The sequence below is a fragment of the Lepidochelys kempii genome, chromosome 3 (assembly GCF_965140285.1).
Source record: "Lepidochelys kempii isolate rLepKem1 chromosome 3, rLepKem1.hap1, whole genome shotgun sequence".
NCBI lineage: Eukaryota > Metazoa > Chordata > Testudines > Cheloniidae > Lepidochelys > Lepidochelys kempii.
The window spans coordinates 147,578,602-147,603,471 of record NC_136382.1 but is presented as its reverse complement, the minus strand read 5'-3'; the positions used below and the strand labels follow the sequence as shown (position 1 = coordinate 147,603,471).

The following is a 24,870-nucleotide window of genomic DNA, read 5'->3' as shown; positions in this document are numbered from 1 at the left end:
CAGCACTCTGTGGTCTAAGGGGAAGGAAGAGAGGTCGTCGGAGGGTAGTATTGCCTCAGGTCCACTCCCAATACACTACTAATGTTGATCTATAATCAACAAGATTTGCAAGGCTCTTAGGATCAACCCCTGTTGAACTGTCTACGTTTTACTTAGAGGCTTTTAACTTTGTTTATATGGAAAGAACAGACGAATTACATTTTGGATACCTGCATCATAAAATGTGTACAACTGCATAACCTGTGCACTTAAAATAGTGATTTTTATTCTTGTTCCCTACAAAACATTCCTAAATTCACTGTCATTATTACATATACAATTTCATAACATTTTTTCTCTTGTTCTAAATGCCAGCAAATGTAAACGTATAAATCCAAACTAAATTTACGTTGCTCCTCTTTCCAGTCACATTTCAGAATTCACAAAGACACAGTCTCAGTTTCAGCACAAATGGTAAAAAGTAAAAGAACTGCTGAGAGAGCTTGTACATGGTAACAAACATACTAAGGAATTATGAGGCTCTCAAAAACTGTGGTCCGTGGACCACTAGTGGTCCGCAAGCTCCATTCAGGTGGTCCGCGGATAGTTCCTTCTAAGGTAAGAGCCTGGGCAGCCGCACACAGGAGAATAAAGGGCCACCCACCTAATTAGTGGAGCCATGCAGGTGTGGCTCCACTAATTAGGTGCCTGGACCCCGAAGATGCACATGTAAGGTGAGGTGGTGGCCTTGGGGGAATAGGTGATAGGGGGCAGTGAGGTGAGATGGGGGAAATAGTAGATAGGTGAGGGGGCAGTGGGGTGAGAAGAGGGGGTAGGGGAAATTTGGGACAGGCAGGGCTGCAGCAGCCAGAGAAAGAGGCAACTTTCTCCAGCTCCAGGGCTGTGGCTGCCGGGGAGAGAACCCCGCTCCTTCCCAGCCCCAGCTCAGGGGCTGCTGTGGCAGGGGAGAGAGAGACATCCCCCCTCCTTCCCAGCCCGGTGTGGGAGAGACTACTGATATTAAAATATGAGTTGTGTGCTTTTATTTGTAGAACAAAAAAAGGTTAATTATTATTAAGTTTTTTTTATATACCACTTTTATCTGAAGTGCTTTACAATAGTTAGCAATGGTATAAATAACATTTGGAAAGATCATTAAGTGGTCTGCCAAGACCCTCAGCAATTTTCAAGTGGTCCATGAAAAAAAAATTGAGAACCACTGTGCTAGTCATTTGCTGCTCTCTGTTGATACATCCTAATTAGCTGGTTATTTGCTCAGTAGCTGATGGATTTACTTGTCTGTCATGGTTTATACTTGGCAGTATTGCATAAAGTTCTGCTGCTGACCTTGAATCTTTTATATGGACTATGTTAAATCAGCACCGTGACTTTTTTTTAAATCCTTCCTTAACTCTAAATAAGATCTGCATATTAAAACAATTTCACTCCCCTCCACCATTGAAAAGCAAAAAAATCAACTTCTACCAGGTAAGGACAAATGTTTATACAGGCCTTTGAAAATGAAGTATTATAGGTATCCTCAAGTAGCTTGGATGATCAGAAAGCAGCATTGCACAGGTTAATCAACGTACTTCCCCTCTATCCTAGCTCTAATGTTTCAAAGGGCTTCATGATGGATGGAGAGTCTCAGGACATACAAGAGGAAAGAAACTGGAAAAAAGGGTCCTAATCTGTCAGAAGCACTTTGAGGATAAAGAAACAAGTGAAAAAGAAAAGTTATTACATAGCAGCAAAGGAACGTCTGGCCTATACTAAAAGAGAGAGCTTAGAGGCCTAACCATCAGGTGTGAAATACTGGCTTCTTCTGGAGTCACATGCTCATGTTTCGGTAGTGATGTTTTAGCCCTTTATCCTGAAAGTAAATACCATAAGTACTATGCAGTTAGTCAAAACACTGAACTAGTGGAAGTCACTGGCAAGCATCTGGAAGCAGAGTTTGTTGAAATACTAAACTAGCTTTAGATAGCAGCAGCCTCTTCTGCAGGTGCAGGGAGAATATTTTTCTTTACTTCGTTTTATTCAGTTAGTTCAGTTAAATGACTAGTTCATTCAAAATTAAACATATTGGGAAATAAGAAAGCAGCAGTTTGTTTTCTTCTTCCAATCTATACATAAAAACTAGGTGAGAGAGGATGAAATTTACTAGATCTGAAGGATAGGACCACCAGAAACAACACATTCAATTCACAAGTATTGCTTTTGCTTAAAAAAAGAGTTTTAAATACATAAGGAAACAAGTTTATCAAAACATATTTTGTATCTTGAATATGTAAAGTAGGTTTAACTAATATAAACAATTTAAAAATGCTGTTTGTGCATTTACTTGAATTCCAGTTTCCATCCAAAGAGTGATACAAATCATCACTAAAAATGTATTCTCTAGTAAATCAGAAATGTATCATTCATCATTTTCTAACGTATAAACAAATGTAAAAATTAAAAATCTGAGTAAATGTATGTTCGCTATATAATTGCTTCAATGAATATATATAGATATAGTGTATCTTCCTGGTTAGGAAAAAAAGTATCAAGTTTAGTATAAAGGCTACATTTAGGGCATAGCAACATTTTAATGGTTACCAACCAATCAGCTTCTTTTTAGGCAAATAACTAAAAAGAACAAATGTAAACCCAATTATTTAAGCCACTGATTTAAGTCAGCCAATCTCCACTGGATGCTAACGAGCCTACACTGCATTTTTCTAGAATGAAGTCTTGTCCTGGTGTCAAGGTACAATGTGTCTCAAGCACACATTTTCGTACAGCATCCTGTGTGTCTTCTGACAGCTGTACTCCACAGTGGAAGTATCTCCAGTTCTGTGTTATAATATGTATAATTTGTAAAATAGTTAAGAATGAAAAATCCTGTATTAATTACAACATCTTGAACTGGGATTTCTCTTTTATTGGGATGCCTCCCAAGAACATTATTTTGGCACAATTATAGTGAAGGATAGGTGACTACTTCTTAAAAAAAGAATAGCATTAACATGTACACTGCTTAATGGGGATTCATTTAACCGCTACCAAGTAGTTTGGTGGTATATCATCATGTGTGGGAATTCTAATTTCTAACTTTTTGATACACACATTTCCAAATAAATATCAAGCATTTTCTTGGATACTTAGGAATCAGCAGTCTTCAGTCAAGGACAGCAATGGTGAGGCATCATCAGGATAAACTTAACATGCATTAACAAAACTTTAGGATTGAGAAGTCAAGCACTCAAGTCACAAATGCAAAGTTTAAACCTTAAGTCAGCAAGCTGACACCTCTTCATTCAGTTTATTGTCTTTTTAATCACATTTGTTGATAGTTCTTTAATGTAAAAATTTCAAGAACTACTGGATATGCGCTTATTATATATCAAAATAAATGAAAATCTTATTAGAACATTTGGACTTACTAGAAGAATTAATTACAGAGGTTTGTGATTTTAACAAATCCATACCATACCATACACAAAGACTGGGGACTAGTAATGAACTCCACAAAGTACATTATAACTGGTCAGTAACCTAAAAAAGGGGGGAGCGTTTAATTCACTGGGCATTTTGTAAAATTGTTTGAAACTGTTTTAATGCAACTTCAGATTAAGGTTTATAATCAGCTAAGTTATAAATACCGTGGGGGTTTTTGTTTTGTTAAACACTCATATGGGGGGAAGGGGAGGCAAGAGGGATGTCTCCTGTTTTAATGTTCCAAAATTGCTATAGGCAAAGAACAAAAGATTGAAAATTAAGGCCCTGATCCTACATACACTTAAGCAATTTGTAATTTTGCATAGATACACTGTACACTGACTTCACTGGGACTCCTCAGGCTTAAACATATGCACCCACATGTTTGCTGAATTAGGGGATAAAATTTTGTTTTTTATTAAATACTTGCCTAAATGGCATACAGTCTTTGGCATCTTCTACACTAGGAAAATAGGTTGGTATAACTATGTCACTCTGGGGTGTGAAAAATCCACACCCCGAGCGATGCAGTTACACTGACCTAACCCCGGTGCAGACAGTGCTAGGTTGATGGGGAGATGGAGCATCTAGGCTGATGGGAGAAGCCCTCCAGTTGGCACAGGTAGTGTTTTCAACTGAAGCACAAGTGTGGCTGAGAGTATGTGTGAGACAGAATGTGTGTGCGCACACACGCCAAAATTTTCAAGGTTAGAAGCCTAAAGTTAGACATTTAAATATGGCTGTAGGAGCCTTAGGTTGGGATTTTCAGAATCACCTACATGATTTAGGAGCGTAAGTCCCACTGACATCAAACTGCAAATCCTGCTGAAGCCTGGTTAAAGCATGTTTCTGACCTGTGGAAATTCAATACTGGAACCTGGTGTTGGCTACAAATTTATCCTGGCTATTTGCTTATCAATTTTGTATCTGAGTTTGTGTTTTCTCACAGAAAGGCTACCAGTGAGGCCCTAGACTTACTTTTTTTTCCAGCCTTGATGAGCAATTATAGTGTGAAATTTCTAAGAAAAAAATCTCTATGTAAAATCTGACACAATGAGAAATTAAAGAAACAAGTAAACATGTTAGCATTTTAAGATTACAAAATGGAAAGAAAGTAAACTACCAGCAACATGTGTTTTAAATAAAAATTGATTTAAAAAAGTCAAGAGTAAAATAAAAATTACCATGCAAATGCAAGGAATGCAAATGAAAACTGGAGAAGGATAAATGCTTTTTCAGGAATTTCTATAACATGTTGCTTTAGATCAGGGAAACTCAAGTATACTGAGATTTCTAGTCACATTATTCCCACAGTATTATGATATTTACCCTTAAATTAGAATTATTTTCTTTGTATGCTGCATAAGCCTTCTGATTTTATCTATATATTTTAGTCCACAAATCAAGCTTTGTGAAAATGAACCATTTTAAAGAATTTGTTTTGGGAGAAACCTTCAAACAAATGATATTCACAGTAAAGATAAATTTGTATCCAGTCACGGAAATAGATAAACAACATCATACAAGCCAAAACACATTTACTTGGATAATCTCCTCCACATAACATGTAAGTGAATAATCAAATATTTCTGAACAGTGGCCTCTTGCAAAAAAACCAAAAATTATTGAGGTTTTTTTCTGAATTTGTGGCAATAAGACTTCAAAGTGCTCCTAAAATGGAGCAAGCAAAAGTCACATAAGAACAGCCATACTGGGTCAGACCAGAGGTCCGTCTAATCCAGTATTCTGTCTTCCAACAGTGGCCAATGCCAGATGTTTCAGAGGGAATGAACAGAGCAGGTAATCAAGTGATCCATCCCTTTTGCCCATTCCCAGCTTCTGGCAAACAAAGGGTAGGGACACCAACCCTGCCCATCATGGCTAATAGCCATTGATGGACCTTTCTTTTTTGAACCGTGTTATAGTCTTGGCCTTCACAACACCCTCTGCCAAAGAGTTCCACAGGTTGACTGTGCATTGTGTGAATAAATACTTCCTTTTGTTTGTTTCAAACCTGCTGCCTACTAATTTCATTTGGTGATCCCTAGTTCTTAAATAACAATTCCTTATTTACTTTCTCCACACCAGTCATGATTTTAAAGACCTCTATCACATCCCACCCTCATTATATCTTTTCCAAGCTGGAAAGTGCCAGACAATTAATACATGTCTAATTCATACACCGGGATTCTAATGATTGCTTCCCATAAAAAGCTGAACAGGAACATTTTTCCACTAAACAGTCTTGATGACATACACATTGTGACCTGAATTCTTTGGGTGGGGAATAAAAAGGGGAGAGCATTAAAAGTAGTAATTACTGTTTGAAACTATAGCCTGTCAAAGCAAGCATCAAAACACAAAAGGCAGAAACACTGTTTCAGCTCGAATGCCTTAATGCAACTGTGTCATGAAGCACTTCATCAGAAAACCCTGAAGTACAGCTAACTCTTTTCCCCTCTGTACAGCAGCACAATTTCACTGTTACAGGAGTAAAATGTGCCTGGCCTGACAATGAAACAGCAGAGCCATCACATTGTTATGCAACGCACTGTCTGCAAGGGTGGTTTGTAGTTCCTTCTTTATTCAGCAAGTGCCAAGTGCATGTTTAATCAATGTCACAGCTCACTACAGTATGCAACCAAAGCCACTGTCTATCCACTTCTCAGAGCTGACTGGCTGCTAAGTTATGCAATGCTTTGAAGAATATCTTGGAATTATTTTCAGAGGCTTTGAGTGCAGGTCTATGACAGTCCGAACACTACTGCCAATAAAACAGATATTTTTCATCCTTTTTCGAAGTCTGGACTAAAATTACATAGTGTAATTGAATATACAGTTTACTGAATTTGGAGTTCTTGCGTGTCAACGTGAAAAAGCGTCTTCAGAGGGCTGGTGAGAAGCAGAGCAGATTAAAGGCTCATTTTTGAAGTGAAAGTCAAGAAAACTACATATACCTAAACAAAAGCAGGAGCTTATCTAATTTTTTTTTAATTAAACCCAAATGGCATGTATTACTTGCTTGTGAATAAAATATATATCATCTAAGGAAAAGCTCAAATTTAATTAAGATAATAATGTACAGTTTGTGTCAATATTGAAAGGGTTGTTTGTTTGTTTTAAACTATGTTTAGCTTCAATGGATTACAGAAAGATAAAGCCAGTCAATATTTTTGGAAGATCTTGTAATACCATCACTTCCACAGCTTTAACTTCTTTATCAAAAATTGTTCATGTTCATATAGGATCTCTCTCTTTCTCTCTCTCTTTAAATGAAAAGAGCAGCCCTCCATGAAGATAAAAGGTTGGTTTGTCACTGAATCGAGGACTAAAAAGCATGTCTGATGACATTTTATTCCTGATGCAATGTAGGGTAAGGAACATTTTCTTTTTTACTGTTATCTAAGCAATGTTATGTTATGGGTTGATGACTTAATTTAATTTGATTCTCAGCAGCAATGTGTTTATCTTTAATGAATAAAAACATCTTCAGAGGTAAATGTAATTATACTCTAAAATGTTATTCTGAATCTTAAGTAAGTAAATAAGGGTCATTTGGACTACTAGAAAGATTAAATCCACATTTTAGTAAGAGCAGAAATTCTTCATCAGGAATGCTAGAACATAGCAGATAAACAGCATCCAGTACCTAATCCAAAAAGGAAAGTAATCTTTTAGAAAAATGCTTGAAGAAGGTACTTGTTTGCACATACATTAAGAACATAAACAGAACTACACAGCGGGGGTTACCGGTGCCTTATATTTTACAACAAAAAATGGAAAGATTGTACATTATCATATGTAAGAAATCCTCAAATTCTTAATATTTTACAACATTATCAAAAGTATGATCTCTGGGCATAGTATAGTAAGAATATCATCTTTGAAAACTGAATCTGCATTTTTTGTTCAATATTTACTGCTGCACAAATGGCCAAAAGCTGGTAGATTAAAAAATGCCTTACCTGTAACTGCTATTTGTACGCATAGCTATAAAGGCTGCAGAATTATATTATGACATTTCTACACTACAAATCACTAAACAAATAAGTGTATCTTCAGTTGTTATTGTACCGTGACATTCAATGTTCAACAATAGCTAAGAAATCACAAATGCTATTTCAGTCATTTTCAATTATATGACCATTACTTGCTTGTGTTCAATTTTTATTTCACAAGGAATAAGATAAATAGGCTAAGGCCAAATTAAAAACAGCTTTTATGACAAAACATTAAATTGGCATGCAACAACAAACCCGAGCCATTTTACATCATGCCTAATTCCACAGCTACAAAACAAATACTACTTAAAATAAGAATATAGCCACACAAAGAAAACAAAAAATGAGCCAGACATAACAGAGCATTAAGAAAACAAAAGATCTTTAGTATACAGCTGCAGTGCACAATTTTTTTTGAAAATGTCAAAACTATTTGATCAAAAAGGGCTAGATTTATCATTTTTTCTTTTTCTAGCTAGCTGTCAGAATACCAGTGAAGATAACTGCAGAAAAAATGGGGACCTCTGCCATCACAACACTAGAAGATGTAAAAAAGCAAGAGGAGAATGAAGAAAAAGAAGAATCTATTTTAGCCATGTTGGGGATAATTGGAACAGTGCTCAATCTCTTTGTGATTGTTTTTGTGTATGTCTACACTACACTTTGATGACATTTTCCAGCATCAATTGTACAGTATACAGTGCGAAGACCTGAGATGGCAAGAATGATTTCTAAATGCAAAGCAATAGGAAACACTGCCTCAAAAGATTATCAAACACATTCCAGAGCAAAGTATCTGGCTAAGGGTTCTGCATCAATGACTGTGAAATGCATCAGTAAGCCCAGTTAGGAGTACTAAATTATGTAAATGCAGACTGACAATATTAAACTTCTCATTCATGAAGGATGAAGCTCGAACACTGGAAATACAGATAGTATTGTTTTATTACCAATGAACATTCAGGAAACAATCAGTGTAAACAAATTAAAATCCAGAGGACAATCGCACCATAGAAGTCTTCATGAAGAATGTAGATTACATATATATTTTATTTATTTCAATCCCATGCTTTCTATAGATTTGTGATGATACACCTCTGTATAGGTAAGACCAGAAAACAAAAAGTCAAGTAGGGTTTTTATTTTAAAAGCACCATTGTATGTTAAGATTTATACCAATGTATAATGAGTGTGGGGGGAAAAAGCACTGTTATACCAAAACTACCGTAAAATTATAAATAAAATTTTAACTATTGACTAAATTCTGCAACTTTTGTTATAATGTTTAGTATTTTTTTTTTAAGATTTATTAGAAGAATGATAGCAATACACATTACTAGATTTTTCCCTCCACAGTGTCATTTTGAGAATGTGTGTGACAGGAACAAAATCACTTTTGGCATTTTTATATTGATGCTTAGTTTAAAATAAAATAAAAAGCATCATCACACAAGGGTAAAGAATTAACAATTAATTGAACATTTCTTACTAGCTGGATACTGACAGATTTCTAAACCGTTTGCTCTAAAGCCTCACGATCAAATTTAAGGGGTTTTTGCAGAGTTCCGGTGGGCACTGTGTTGTACAGAGGAAGACTTAATCCTTGCCTTGAGAAGTTTACTACCTAAGGCCCGGATCCCACATGGATCTTCGACTTTTTATACCACAGATATTTAATTGTACGGTTTATTATTTAGGCCCAATACTACACATATGTTTAACTTTTAAGTATGTGACCAGTCCCACTGAAATCCATGGAACTTGCACACATTTAAAGGTATGCATGTGTGTGAATCTTTGAAGGACTGGCTCTAAATCTAAGTTCAAACATATGTACACTTTTATATAAGTACACATACACACATTTTCCTATTCCATAAAGAAAACTACTTTGAGAACATTAAAGTTACAAGGTTAAGCATTCAAGGTGGGAAATGTGAAAGCTACAAGGGACACGGCACAATTAACTTTAGTTTTTATATAAAAGAGAAGTGAGATTTTAATCACCTAGTATTGCTAAAAATACCCCTGAAAATTACTACCTTCCAGGAGAAAGGGGGACAAGGAAGTAATTGTGTCTCTGACAGTGACGAGCACAATTTCTTTCCCGGGCTACTCTGGGGCAGTTTTGCAACATCCCATTCCTTAATCAAGGCTACCTGTAAATTGACAATCTAGTGCTTTTAGATAATCTACTACTGTGTACTATACTCTGTGGTGAGAAAGAAACAGAGCCCATGAAAGCCATTTAGAAATAAAATGTTCAGCAAATAAAGTAAGGACTCCACAATATCCACAGTGAATTAGGCAAAGGCTTCTGCATCTTTTCTCCAGCATATTAAACCATGAGATATTATATATTAATTTGAGAAGGATTGGGGGGGGAAGATGTTAAATTCTCATTTTTACTATTTTGAGCTTGATGTAAAGGGATGTCAAAAAAGTAAACAGAAATGAGACTACACTGGGGGTAGATATAACAGAGGTAGAGAAAAGATTTAGGTGTCATCCATATAGTACAGAAAATATTTAATCTTATGACATCACCATAGATATAGGAAGTAATATACTGTTTGGTAAAAAAATAACTGGAATCCACAAAGTATGTGTATGTGAAGAATAATATCAACATATTCATGCTGATTGAAGAAACTGTAGCATAGATTGGGATTTTTCTGTATATTTATAGTATTTACATATTGCACATGTATATACATATTACAGCACTGATTAACTTTATTTATAAAATTATCCTTTGGGTGAAGTTTTGGGAGAAATTACTCATACTCACATCAAAGATTAATGTGGTAATCTTGTTAAGCATTCTCTGCCTTAAGGAAATAGTTCAGATATATTTTAGTGTTTGTACAATGCAAAGTAAAATGCAGGGGGTAGCAGGATGCTGTTTTGATTCAACAGACAGCACTCTATCCTTTGAAATATTATTGAACCAGTGCACCAATATGATATTGATGCACTGTGCTGTCATTTTTACATTTCAGATAAGTCTGCTTTCCCAAGGCTATGACCAACTATGGTAAAGATCCCATGGCACCATTTATAAGAGTGAGGATGTTAATGCTGGTGTCCTGGTAAAATTCTTCATTTGTGTAATTACATTCTCTCTCAGTTCCCACTGCAGTTTCAGTTTACACAATGTTTTTTCACCGGCTGCCCTAAGTTATAAAGTACCATCACTGTAGGACAGTGACCCCAGTCTTATAAATTTTGTTTTAAGAAAAAGTCTATCAACTGCACCAGAGAACTATTGAACTCAACATGCCCATCTGAGACCACAGAGGCAGTTCACTAGGCAAAGAGTTTTGGAGACATAGATGCACAAACTTCAATAGATTGTTTAGAGTTTAAGCACTGGAAACTATCAAATATATTTGTGTACAGATCTCTAAAGTCAAGTGTGAAGACCAACCACCACTCAGGAACTTAGGGTAGGTTTTGATAGTTCTAATGCCAATTAGCTTCTATGTTCAGATCACCAACACTCACACACTTCCCCCACTGTCAGCTGCGGAATAAGACTCAGAACAAGTAAGACACTGTCTCCTCCAAGGGGAGAAGGAATTCTTGTTAGAAGACATTCATAAGGAGTCTCTTCTTCAGGTAAAGAAAGCCAAGGAAGACAGTAGTGCCATGTCATCAGAAGCTGTGCTGACCACAAACTTCCCCCTCACTGAGTTCTGTGGGTCTGAAACTAATGTGCAAGGAAGAAAGCAGAAAGGAAAAGCTGCCTGAAAAACACAAGGGTCCCAAAACTTTCCAGCAGCCAGCATTATGTCAGCTTCTTCTAGTAAACACAAAGACAGAATATTGTAGCTTGTGATGCAGTTACCAGCCTTTATTATAAAGAGAGACAGAGGCACCCAAACTCTTCCCCTTGTGGGCTCAGACCGGTGTAGTCAGCCTACAGTTCTCCAGACTGGTAGATCTACTGTGTTGTGTATGAGAACCAATTCACAGAGAAACCAGTACTGCTAAATTTAATTTTAAAAGTATTTTTAAACAGTGGTAATTTTAGGTAGAGCTTTCCTGTCTCAGTCCCATTGTGCTATGCACTGTATAAATACGTAACAAAAGACAGCTCATTTTCTTTTCCTTTCCTTTATGTCTTCTGTTCCCTTACTCAACTGATTCTACATAGACTCTGAGCTGCTTGGACTAAAAGGGATAATCGCTTTCTCTCTCTTTTCTGCCTTCCCTTACCTAACCTAAAAATTTTGGTTGGTACTATTTATTTCTTCACACATCTCAGAGGTCCTCTGGATCAAATAAAATACCTTTACTATTTAAATATAAAATATAAGAAACACTCAACCAGATGATGACTCTCACAAGAACTAGATGGTGACTCAAACTAGTTGCCATTCACAGCTGGGAACTACTGATGTAACAAACCAACTGTTTCACGGCAGATGTGGCTGCATTTCATCAGTAGATGAAGTCACTCCTGTATTTGAAAAATGATTAGGATTGATCTTTCTGGATGAAAGGTTCTATGTAAAAATTATGAAACAACAGTAAAAAAACGTCACTTGAAACTACGAAGATGAGATATACCTAAGTCCTCATTAAGAAAAAAATGTTCTGTTAGGTTTTTAAAAACATAAGAAAAAGTTATCAAATGAAAATAGCAGAATACAAATGTTAATGTGTATCGTGTTCTAATTCAGACATGAACAAGACATACGTATATTAAAATCTCATCATGCACTGAAGTGATGAGTTTCCTTCAATATTCTTTTATAAAAAATATTAATTGTAAATGCCATGGTAATTCTACACAAAGAATACAAATATAAATAAAAGTCGCTCAGAGTAATAGTTTCAGTAGTATTGTAACTCTGACCCTTATGAATAATGTCTGAATACCTTCGCCCTGTTCATGAAGGACTTTTCCTTCTCTGTATTACAGGGAAAAACGCAATTAGGGAAATTAATGAAAAGTGTCCAATTTACAATTTCAAGGATATCTGGATCACTTTGCTCCTCCCCAGAAAATGATGCAGGACATGACTGAGTGATCTGCTTGGGTTGCAAAGACCTGTTTCAAGATGAGGTTTCTAAATGATTAAGTGATATTTAAGTGGTCATCTGCTTATTTATTAAACATTTCACTTTTATCGGGAACACGTGATCTTCTGCGATATAGATTTTTAAAATTTTTTTTTTAAGAGCCAGTTAATCTAGAATGAACCTGCCAGAACATATTTAAACCTCAGGAAAACTTAAGATAAATTTCTAGTTGAAAGAGTTGTCATTAAATCAATACCACATGCAGCTTAATATTTGGCTATTTCACAAACAGAGGTGCCTATTAACAAGCTTTGCCAAAAAGAGACTTTACAGGCAAGACACATGCGGTACTTGTAGCTAACTGTGCTTAAGATGAGTCTACAAATAAAACATAAAATTGCAGTCATCACCAAAACACTGAAAGACTATTCTAACATCATAACAGCAGCAGCAACCTATATAATATTAATTGTAGAGGGAGCAATAGCAACTCTATATTTTCCATTATAAAAAAACCTTCCCATTATTTCCCCCTCCCCCCACCTTTTTGAAAAAGATCTCTGGATTCACCATGGTTTGCAGCAGTGGGAGAGTCCTGAGGTAAAGGTAAGCGTTGGCTGACCCCATGGCCATTCCTTCTGCTGTGGGTAAGTTATGGAGCTGCTGAAAACTGCTATTTTCTGGTAGTGTGTTGCTCAATACAACTTATTCCTGGGTGGATGTGAAAACCCCTGAACATTTTATGTGTGATTTCTAGTGTGACTAGAAGAAAGGACTTGAATTCATGGTCTCCTGGCTTCTAATCCAAACTGAGAAACTAGGGCACATGGAGCGCCCTAGTTTCTCAGTTTGGATTAGAAGCCAGGAGACCATGAATTCAAGTCCTTTCTTCTAGTCACACTGACTGGTGTTAATACTTTTGTGCCCTTTACAAACCTTATTGGATAAGGTATCTTACCCCACTGAGAGGTTACACAAGCTTGGAATAAAACCAAGATCTCTAATAGGGCAGATTCAAGTCTCATCTATTTAGATTTGGCAGATTATTTCTGAGGGGCAGTGCTGTTGAGTATGCCGCTGTCTTGTCTGTAAAATGGGGCTACTCAAACATATATAATACACTCAGTGTATTATGCATGTTTCTCTATTCACATGTCTACAAAGGATAACAGTCTACTTGCGCTCCCTACTAGGGCAATTCACCTTTTAGGTCAAGTGCTAGTGTTTGTGTTGCAGAGACTCTGGGGTTCAAGCCCTGCTGATGGAGTGGTGTGGTGGGAGGGTGTAACAGTTGCACAATATTTGTCTTTTCAAAAACCCTAGAGAAGAACTTACAAGTTACAACATTAAACATGCTAATACTGCAAATTCAAGCACTCAAATTTGGAAATACCAGATTTAGGGATTTCCATGAAACCTTTATTCTGCCTCCTAATGCAGGATGGATGGTACTCAGAAAATGAATCAAGGCGGTGTGGCGAATGAGGCTGTTTGTAGGACCTTTCCTTTTTAAAGTTGGTAGGTGTGTAGTAAATGAAGCAGGAAGAAAAAAATCTGGTTAGCACAGTTTGATACCAGGAAGAACTGGGTTCTATCCCTGGCCCCTGTGGTGCTGGGTAAAGTCACCTAAATTCAAATTTTCATAGACTACTACTAACTGTGTGCTACTCATATTCTGGGTGTGCACACTTGAGATCCCTCGGCCTTCATCTCCAGAGATGCTGAGCATTCACATTTGCAACTAAAATCAATGGAAGTGGTGAACGCTCAACACTTCTGGCAATAAGGTAGCGTGGTCTTGAAGAATGAGTACAGGATTGAGAGTTAGAAAGACCTGAGAATCCTGACTCTGCCACAGACTCACTGTGTGGCCTTGAGAAAGTCACTTTTCTTTTAGGATACTTAGTTAAGAAATACACTGTGCTTTGAGCATACCACAGGCAGGAACTGCCACCACAGCAGGGAGTCCAGCACATCCCTTGGGGCTGTCACTACCAAGTCCAGGGAGTCCCTGCCTGGGCGGTACACCTCAGTGAGCCAGGCCTGCAGAATTCTGAATCTCAGTCTGGCATGCCTGATCACATGCGTGCATGCATGCTGTCATGTGGCCCAGCAACCGCAGGCAGCACCTGGCCATTGTCATTGGAAACTGGCGCAGGGAGGCCACCGCTTGTTGGATAGCCCGGTATCGGGATACTGGAAGGCTTGCCCTGGCCTGCACCGCATCCAGGACCGCCCCTATGAATTCCACTCTCTGCATGGGCACAAGCGTGGACATGGGGACGTTGACCAGGAGCCCCACCTTGCTGAACAATCTCAGGGCCACCTCCACATGGCCCTTCACTTCCGCCTTGGATCGGCCCACCAGGAGTCAGTCGTCGAGATATGGGTACACCCGGATTCTCTGCCTCCGTAAGAAGGCCGCCACCACCGCCAAGCACTTCGTGAACACCCTTGGGGCCACGGCTAGACCAAATGGGAGAACCACAAACTGGTAATGTTCTTGGCCCACGGTGAAGCGTAGGAACCGCCGACGTGCTGGGTGGATGGTGATATGAAAGTACGCGTCCTTCATGTCAAGGGCAGCGTACCAGTCCCCCTGATCCAGGGAAGGGATGATAGTGCCCAGAGAGACCATGCGGAACATGGCCTTGACCAGGAACTTGTTGAGCCTGCGCAGGTCTAGGATGGGGCGAAGGCCCCCTTTGGCCTTGGGGATGAGGAGTACCGGGAGTTGAACCCCTTCCCCCTTAGGCTGTGCGGCACCGCCTCTATCAGTGAGCAGACTTCCTTCTCTAGGAGATGCTCGTGAGAGGGGTCCCTGAAGAGGGATGGCAAAGAGGGAGTGAAAGAGGGGGGAGGAAGGCGAATTGCAGCGAGTACCCGTTCTTGTGTGAGACCCAAGAGTCTGACATAATGGTGGACTATGCACAGGAGAAACGGGAAGGGCGGTTCAGGAAACCAAGGGACGGATCCGGTGACTGGTCTAGTACGCTGTCCTCGAGCACACCTTCAAAAGCCTGGCTTAGTGCCCGGCTAGGGTTTGTTCTGGCCCAGTGCATTATTGTTACTATTGTTGTTGCACCATAGCCAGTTATCCCTGCCTCGCCTACGGTAAGGCTCATGCCTATGGTGAGGCTGGAAGTGGCGTTGAGGGGGAGGCTGCGGCTTAAAGGGATTCCTCTGGGTCACCGGGGTGTGCATACCCATCGACTTAAACCTAACTCGCGAGTCCTTGAGGCTGTGCAGCTTTGTGTCTGTCTGGTCCAAGAAGAGCCCAGACCCTTCGAAGGGGAGGTCCTGGAGTGTATTCTGTACCTCAGGCTGCAGGCCTGACTCGTGGAGCCACGCCAACTGCCTCATGACCACCCCGACGCAATTGTTCTAGCCGCCGTATCTGCCGAATCGAGGAAAGCCTGGAGAGAGGTCTTGGCTACTGCCTTGCCCTCCCCTCGTCCACCAGGGCCGTGAACTCCTGTTGGGAGCCTTGTGGGAGGTTGTCCTTAAACTTCCCCACCGCTGCCCAGGAGTTGAAATTGTGCCTGTTGAGAATGGCCTGCTGGTTCGCAATCCTCAGCTGAAGACCCCCAGATGAGTACACCTTTCTACCAAAAAGGTCCAGGCGTTTCGCCTCCTTGGCCTTAGGAGCCAGGGCCTGCTGTTCATAGTGCTCCCTTTCATTTACTGCTGAAACCACTAGGCAGCATGGACTCGGGTGGCAGAACAGGAACTCATAGTCCTTAGAAGGGCAAAGTATTTACGTTCCACTCCCTCGGCCGCTGGAGGCCAGGGTCTGCCATATAGGCTTATAGTTGGACTGAATGGTCTTAATGAGTGGTAGCACTATTCTGGATGGAACTTGAGGCTCAAAATGTGCACCATGGGATCCTCCTGCTCAACTATCTCCTCAGCCTGCAACCCCAAGTTCTGGATGACCCTGTGCAGCAATTCCTGGTGGGCTCTATGATCTATCGGTGGAGGGCCGGACACCTCTGTACCTGCCACTGCCTCATCCGGGGAAGACGAGGAGGTTAGCTGCTGCTCGACCCCCTCTGGTTGGTCCTCCTGCTTCCCTTCTCCCATGGGAGGGGCTTCCGGCTCAGGCCAGAAGTCCATGGGATGGCACCGGATTCAGTGCCAGTCTCTCCCGTTTATCCTGGGGGAATGCTGGAGGCCTGGAAACTGTAGGCTCCAGCACCATCTGGCGTCAGTGCGGGGACCAGGACCGCTGTACCGAGTAACTTGCCTTGGACGGGGCCCCTTGGCGCTCCTGATAGGCCCAGGGGGTCCAGAAGGGCCAATGGCCTGGCGGCCCCCATTGGGATTGCCAGCCCACCTGAGGGTCCCTGCTGTCCAGGGCCCGGTGCAGGTAGCTATAGCAGCCAGAGTAGAAGTCGGCGCCGGACTGCGGCGATGCGGATCGTGAAGGCCATGGCAGTGCCAACGATCTGTGCCGGCGGGAGAACAAGTGGCTCCTGGCTGAGCGGGAGCAGTACCAGTATCCCCAGGACGAGGACCAGCACCTGGACCCCGACCAGGACCTGTGCCAGCGTTCCCTTGACCAGGACCATCTGCGGGAGTCTTCTGGCGAGGGCCGTCTCAACTCCTCCCAGTGCTGGTCTCTGGGTGGTGCCGGAGAGCGGCGTGCCCTTTCTGGTGCTTCCTCATGCCGACCCACTGCCGGTGTCGCAACCTCCTTCTGAGCCGCTGGCAAGTGTGAGTCCGCGGAGTTGGAGCTCGACCAGGACCAACTCCGGGAGCGGAGCCAGGACGGTGTCCGCGAGTTGCACACCGTTGCCAGCTTAGCCCTCGACGGCACCCAAAGCATGGGTGCCAGAGGGTTCTCCCCATATGGGAGGGGGCTCGCTGCCAATAGCTCGATGAGGTCCTTTGCAGCCTCAAAGGTACCAGGTGTAGAGGGCTGATCCGTTATGCCCTCAAGCCCATCGTCTGCACCGAGCTCACTTAGGTCTGGGCTCGTGCTGCTGGGACTGACTGTGTCAGCACCGGTACCGCGGCCTTCCCGCTCTTATCAGTGCTCGGTGCCTTGGGAAGCGCCAGCCTCCTGTGTGTGGAATGACTGCGCCTTCCTTCCGGCTGCGCTGAGGGCCGCACCAGGGAGGACGAGCGGTGCCAGGGCCTAGCAGGGCACTCTGGGGCCGACAGTTTACAGTGCTTAGCTGGTGCCGGGTCTCTCGACAGCTCTGGGGCACTACGTACCAAGGAAGCCTGAGCAGGCGTCGGGCACTCTGGGCCTGGCGTCTGCAATACAGCCTCCATCAACAGCTGCTTTAGACGAAAGTCTCTTTCTTTCCCTGTTCTTGGCTTAAATGCCTTGCAAATCCTACACCATTCAGTCTGATGTCTGTCCCCCAGGCAATGTAGACACGAGTCATGGGGGTCACTAACTGGCATAGGTTTGCGGCACGTGGCGCAAGCCTTGAAGCCGTGAGCGGGTGCTGGAAGCCTCCAAGCAGCTAATGACTTAAGTGTCCGCAATAGGTATGTTAACGAACTGATAACAGCTACTCTAAAGGCTAAGGGACTGCTCTTCTACCGGCGGGAGTGGGTGCGGGGGTGGTTGTTGTTGTTCCAACGCCGCCATGGATGGTAAGAAGGAACTGGACAGGTTTGGGCCGGCAGGGGTATATATGCATGGCGCAGTGGGGGCCCTGCCGGGAACTGCTAAGGGAAAAAGTTTCCAATGCTAGTGCATGCAGCGTGCGCACACCTAATGTGGAATGGACATGAACAAGCACTCAAAGAAGAACACCTTATACTGAATAAAAATTACAATTAAAAGTTTGTTACAAGTAGGATTCTTAACTTCTTTTTAAATTGTTAACAGTACTAAGTGCCACTCAGCAAAACTGACATTTGGACACAGGGATGGTAACTTTGCTCTAGACCACAGGAAATTTTAAAATTCATTTCCACCAGAGATACAGAGCCCTGCAAGAAATTAGACAAAGATTTTTCAAAAATGGGTGTCAAAAGCAGACACCTATATAGGGATGTAGGACCCTAACTTTAGGCACCTATTTTTGAAAATCTTGATCTGAATTATTAAATTCTAACTTAAGTCTATTCAAATAACTTATGCATAGATTCAGAAAAAAAATCTAATATGCTGTATATTACAAGAGTTAATTTACAGAAGGAATAAACCATTTTTAAAATAAGTCATTTACGGATAACATGGCCCACAGCCACAATTAACAAAACAACTTGTTCTATCAGGCAAAAATAAGTAAGTTGTTTCCATGGAACATAAAACTAGTCGGCACCATTTTAGATAAGAAGATTAACACCACAACAGGACTTCAATTAGCCACAGTGTTTGAAATTAGCTACTCTGATTTATCTTAAATTTTTCAGCTGCAAGTTTGTAAATACTTGACCAAAATGTTCTTGAAAATGAGATAATCCCATAGTGATGTGTCAAATACTCAAATATCCAGAGAAACATTCTTCACATTGTTCAAAATTTTTGTTGATTGAGGTTCTCTGAAGACATTTTTAGATTGCTTCAGCACAAAATAACACAATGCTCCACCTACCACAGAGTAGTTACAGAGAGCCAGCTAAACAGCCTTTATTTCATTCTATATGCATGGTTTTGAAAAAACACTTGTTAAAAGGTAACTCTGATCCCAAATGGTTTGTCTTATGCCTCAAGGAATGAAATACTAACATGACGCCCTGCAAGCCATTTTCAAGCTCCGGTGGGAATCCATAGAATCATGGAATATCAGGGTTGGAAGGGACCTCAGGAGGTCATCTAGTCCAACCCCCTGCTCAAAGCAGGACCGACCCCCAATTAAATCATCCCAGCCAGAGCTTTGTCAAGCCTGACTTTAAAAACTTCTAAGGAAGGAGATTCCACCACCTCCCTAGGTAACATATTCCAGTGTTTCACCACCCTCCTAGTGAAAAAGTTTTTCCTAATATCCAACCTAAATCTCCCCCACTGCAACTTGAGACCATTACTCCTTGTTCTGTCATCTGCTACCACTGAGAACAGTCTAGAGCCATCCTCTTTGGAACCCCCTTTCAGGTAGTTGAAAACAGTTATCAAATCCCCCCTCATTCTTCTCTTCCGTAGACTAAACATCCCCAGTTCCCTCAGCCTCTCCTCATAAGTCATGTGTTCCAGTCTCCTAATCATTTTTGTTGCCCTCCACTGGACTCTTTCCAATTTTTCCACATCCTTCTTGTAGTGTGGGGCCCAAAACTGGACACAGTACTCCAGATGAGGCCTCACCAGTGTCGAATAGAGGGGAACGATCACGTCCCTCGATCTGCTGGCAATGCCCCTACTTATACAGCCCAAAATGCCATTGGCCTTCTTGGTAACAAGGGCACACTGTTGACTCATATCCAGCTTCTCGTCCATTGTAACCCCTAGGTCCTTTTCTGCAGAACTGCTGCCTAACCATTCGGTCCCTAGTCTGTAGCGGTGCGTTGGATTCTTCCGTCCTAAGTGCAGGACTCTGCACTTGTCCTTGTTGAACCTCATCAGATTTCTTTTGGCCCAATCCTCCAATTTGTCTAGGTCCCTCTGTATCTTATCCTTACCCTCCAGCGTATCTACCTCTCCTCCCAGTTTAGTGTCATCTGCAAACTTGCTGAGGGTGCAATCCACACCATCCTCCAGATCATTTATGAAGATATTGAACAAAACCAGCCCCAGGACCGACCCTTGGGGCACTCCACTTGCTACCGGCTGCCAACTAGATATGGAGCCATTGATCACTACCCGTTGAGCCCGACAATCTAGCCAACTTTCTATCCACCTTATAGTCCATTCATCCAGCCCATACTACTTTAACTTGCTGGCAAGAATACTGTGAGAGACTGTGTCAAAAGCTTTGCTAAAGTCAAGGAACAACACATCCACTGCTTTCCCCTCATCCACAGAACTAGTTATCTTGTCATAGAAGGCAATTAGATTAGTCAGGCATGACTTGCCCTTAGTGAATCCATGCTGACTGTTCCTGATCACTTTCCTCTCCTCTAAGTGCTTCAGAATTGATCCCTTGAGGATCTGCTCCATGATTTTTCCAAGACATCTGTGACATCACAACTGAGAGGGAGCCAGCTATTGTAGCTTCAGGAGAACTAAACCAGAATTTTTTAAACAGTACAGAATCATCCATGGCTGAATACCCACCTCAGTTCCACTTTTAGAGAGTTCAGAAGTAATGGCAGGGCTCACGCATGCCTATACACAACTGGCATGTGTATGCACACTAACATTAAGTCAACTATAAATTTCTCATTAACACCACACACTTAGGACAGAAAGATTAACTGTAGACCAAAAATCCACACTGCCACTTAAACCCTTGGTTCACAGCATGAGGAGGCACAGTGGGCAGGGGTGAACCAACAGACACTGCTACAGAACAATTTCCACTCCCAGGAGCACATGTGCACCCATAATGAATATCTTTGGGACTAGCTCTTGAAGAATAGTAAAATACAAAATTGTCAGACAGAAATGTGATTTTTCAAGGTGATAGCATCTGTAAACAGAATTTTTTTTAAAATAGTTTTAAATTTTTTAAAAAAGGATAATTTTAAACTGTGCAAGAGTTTAAAACTCTACAAAATAAAGAGAGATCACATCAACAGCCACAGCAAACAAATTTCATCTTATAAGACTTAAGTAAATCTACTATAAAGGAGTAATAATATGTCAAAAGTAACCCTGATGGAAATTTGCAGGTGCTGTCTATTTTGTTCAAGTAGCATGAAATTCTCTTGCAAATGAATCTTTACATTTACCCTGATTTTGTCAATAGCAGTTCTGCTTTTCCACCAGGCTCATTTCAGAGAAAAGTGCAATATGCTTTAAATAAATAATTAAAAAAAAAGAGAGAGAGAGAACAGCAGCACTTTACCTGAATCGTTACGGAGGTATGACGACATTGCTGGAATGAGACAAGACTGACTGAGTAGCTCTAACAGAACTGATGGAAGAGCATTGCTGTTTTGTCCTCTACCCTCGTGGCTAGTCTGGGTCTCTCCATTTGATATGCTCCCTGCAGGATTTATGTAACTAGCAAGAACCTGAAAATTAAAATATATTGAGACACTTAGTCAAAATCTGATGCATTTTAGAGGCAATAACTCAAACTGTCCATATCTACTTAATGGCTGGCTTGTTATTTTGCCTATTAAATGTCAGAAGTTACTCCTGTGAGCTCAAAGATTATTTAGATAGAATCCTATACAGAAATTACCAGATCACAGTTTATTACTATTTTTGTTAAGATCAGAATGTAAACTAAGCATTAAATAAAGCCACTTCAAATAATTACACAAAAGTTTAGATTTAAAAAACCCATTGAAAGCACTAAATTGCTAGACATATCTTTGTTATGTGACACTGGGGGAGATCGGAAACTCCTATCAGAATAGCTACCTTCTAAATACATCCTATCTCCAGTTTAATCCCATGATAAATCTAATTTGTAAATCATATGGCAAACAGTGAAGACAGTGAGAGGTATCTGCCCTCTCAATAATAAGATGCATAACCTGTTGGGTCCCTCTTGGATCTTAGATGGTCAACAACAAAGAATACCTTAATCATCAACATCTGGCAAAGAGACTGCAACTTTTACGGTTAAATGTGGACCTATCCAGTTATCCATGCTTCGGCCACTTCTGATGAGATTACTCCCTGCATGGGAATATAACTGAACACCGCCTTTGATCTTCAGTCAGTGAATAACACAGCTGTCTTCTTCCTTGTTTGTGTAGTGAATTGTCTTGCAGGGAGTATGAAGCTTGTGTTCTAATCATCACAATGACTTCAATTAGTTTCTTGGAAACTAACTGGAAACTATCATTTTTTTACCTATTACATTTTATGTGGCTCAGGCCTGAGCCACCTTAAAAATGGCCTCTCCCCTGTGCTCTATCCCAGCAGTAAAGATTAGTGAATATAGGCATATGAATAGGCATATGAGCTGACAACTCCATGAGTTAAATTTGTACTGATTGCAGATAGGATTTCTTATAAAAAGGGCCCTTGGCTCTGGAATTCACTCCCTATGTTTGTTAGCATGAGCTTGTTGAATTTCATGCCTTGCTACTAGGCTTATTTACATAGTTTGTTTTCTTTTGTTTTTTTCCCTATAAATGATGTTTGATAGGAGACAGATTCTTTTGCATATGCATGTATAATAATGGTGATCTAACAGAGTTCTTTAACTGACAATGTGGCTCTTTATGTATTTAAATTATGCGTCTTTCTTTTTCAGTACTTAAGAGTATAAATACATTTTATAAATGAAAAAAAGGCAATATTTATATCAGTTGTTAAACTATATACTTCTTTGTCAGAATATGCCATAGCCTCAGGACATTTAAACTTTTGTTCAGCTCTGAAGTAGCAATAAGCTCATTTCAGACAATCATAAATAAAACGTACATGGCTCAAGTTCAGTGGTATGCTGAACAAGCCCAGAGAATAGAGATGTGCCTGGGGGAAGATTGAATCAAGCCTTTTGAGACAACTCTCCTGTGTCTGAAAACATAACCTTCTTGGAAAATTTGGGGAAATAAGAAGGGACTTAAACAAACCAGTTACCCTTGCTAGTGATGAAAAAAGGGGAAAATCACAAAGAAGCCTATTTGGCAAACTAGAAATTAGTCTGTTCCTAGTCTCCCAGGTCTGCTTCTCTGATCAGCTGCCTTTGCTTTTGCCTAGATGCCAATAGGTCTACATGGAAGTATAAAAGCACCACAGAAATCTCCTAGAATATTCTTGGTTCAGTGAACATTCAGAGCTGTCCATGTGCTGACAGCTAAGCACATCCGCTTTTCTGTTCTGTTCTTTTTATGGATCACCATGATAGGGGTTATAAACTTATAGGTGATCCTTCTCCTAGGGGGGAAAAAAAATCTGTGTTTATCATTTAAACTTGAGCTTCTTGTGATCTCTTGCTAATTTCTGTTTGCTACATTCACTGTATTACCTGGTTGAACAGAGACATGCTCTATATACTCTCAAGTGATTCTGAAGGTCCTAAAGCATCAAACTCAGTCTATAGAAGGCAATGCTCTGCAACCTTCCTGACCTTGATAAAGTAACTGGTGTATTAAGGTAACACAGAAATACTCCACAGCCTGAAAGGCTGGCATGTGTTCTCATTTCTGGTGGTCAGGAACAAACCCCTCTCCCAATCATATAATCACAGGGGCATCCACCTTTGCTACAAAGCTATTATGCACATCAAGCTTACAACCTCCTGTTTTCAGCAGCTTAGCTTGCAAATGTCTAACAAAACAGCTGCACAATTAATTACTTGAGGTCACAGGTGTATTGCATCTGTATTTAAGCAAATAGCTTATTGGGATTTTCTGCTCCATCTGGTTCAGTCCCACATTTTCAAACATTCACATTTGTTATAAGAAAAAAGCTAGACTTTTTTTAGCCAAACAGGAAAAATGATATTTTTTTTTAAACTATAGGCTCACAAATGGCTGATAGGTGTTTCAGCCTAATAAGTAAAACACTTTAGATACTTGAGTGAAAAAGAGGTTAAAAATACAAACTTTTTTACAGGCTTAACTATATTACCACCACATGCATAAATCCCTACACATATTATTTATACTTCACCATTCCATACCTGCAGAAGACAGGTGACATGTTCTTCTTCCAGCCTTTGTTTAGTCAAAGCTTGTTCTACATCCCATCCAGAAGCCGTGGAGCCAGTTCCAAAGCCAGTACCCTTAGCCCAGTAGAGTTGCTGTTCTTCTGTTGATGCACTGTTGTGCGTGCTCGACACCTGTGGCTAACAAAAACAAAAAGTGATTCTACATCATATTGTCCAGGTCCTTCAAAATTCTTTCTGTCCTTCAGGAAAAGGTTTTTTGTTGCTTATTTACTTATCAAAACAAACTCATGCACACTGACACTGCACCCCATATTCTTCATAGTAATTATTATGTTAGTGATTATTATGATATTATGACATAATTATGATGTATTTTGTGCAAGATAAACCATGTAAGGTGTCATTGGAAAAGTTATGATTTGCTGAACATGATTATCCTATTTGTATGCATGTAATATTTTTGTATCTGAAGTTATGAATATTGACTATGTATCTGTATTTCAAATGTAGTTACACCTGGGTAACACCCACTAGACAAGATGCTTTAAGTTTAGACAGTGGGTGGGGAAGGGCCCATTCAGGGCAACAGGCCATTAAGAAAAAACAATAGGCATTAGGAGAAGTTTATCTCCCACCTGGGGAGTCTTCCTGAAAAGGCTACAGACAGCCTCCAAGTAATGGCTGCTGTGACTCTACAAGGACATGTGATGAGATCACACATCTCCAGACTTCATCTTGGG

General features: G+C 40.6%; 1 protein-coding gene and 1 long non-coding RNA gene across 2 annotated transcripts in view; one reads left to right on the top strand and one right to left on the bottom strand.

The window, feature by feature from the left end:
- BIRC6 (baculoviral IAP repeat containing 6) overlaps positions 1 to 24,870 on the bottom strand; it is a 320,172-nt gene that overhangs the window by 73,391 nt on the left and 221,911 nt on the right. The window contains 2 exon segments of the mRNA XM_073338417.2: positions 21,401 to 21,569; positions 24,143 to 24,307. Of these exon segments, the coding sequence (XP_073194518.1) occupies positions 21,401 to 21,569; positions 24,143 to 24,307 (334 nt within the window).
- LOC140909343 (uncharacterized) lies at positions 6,035 to 8,802 on the top strand. Its single transcript, XR_012158183.2, has 3 exons — positions 6,035 to 6,357; positions 6,743 to 6,835; positions 7,939 to 8,802. It is a non-coding gene; the product is annotated as an uncharacterized LOC140909343 (long non-coding RNA).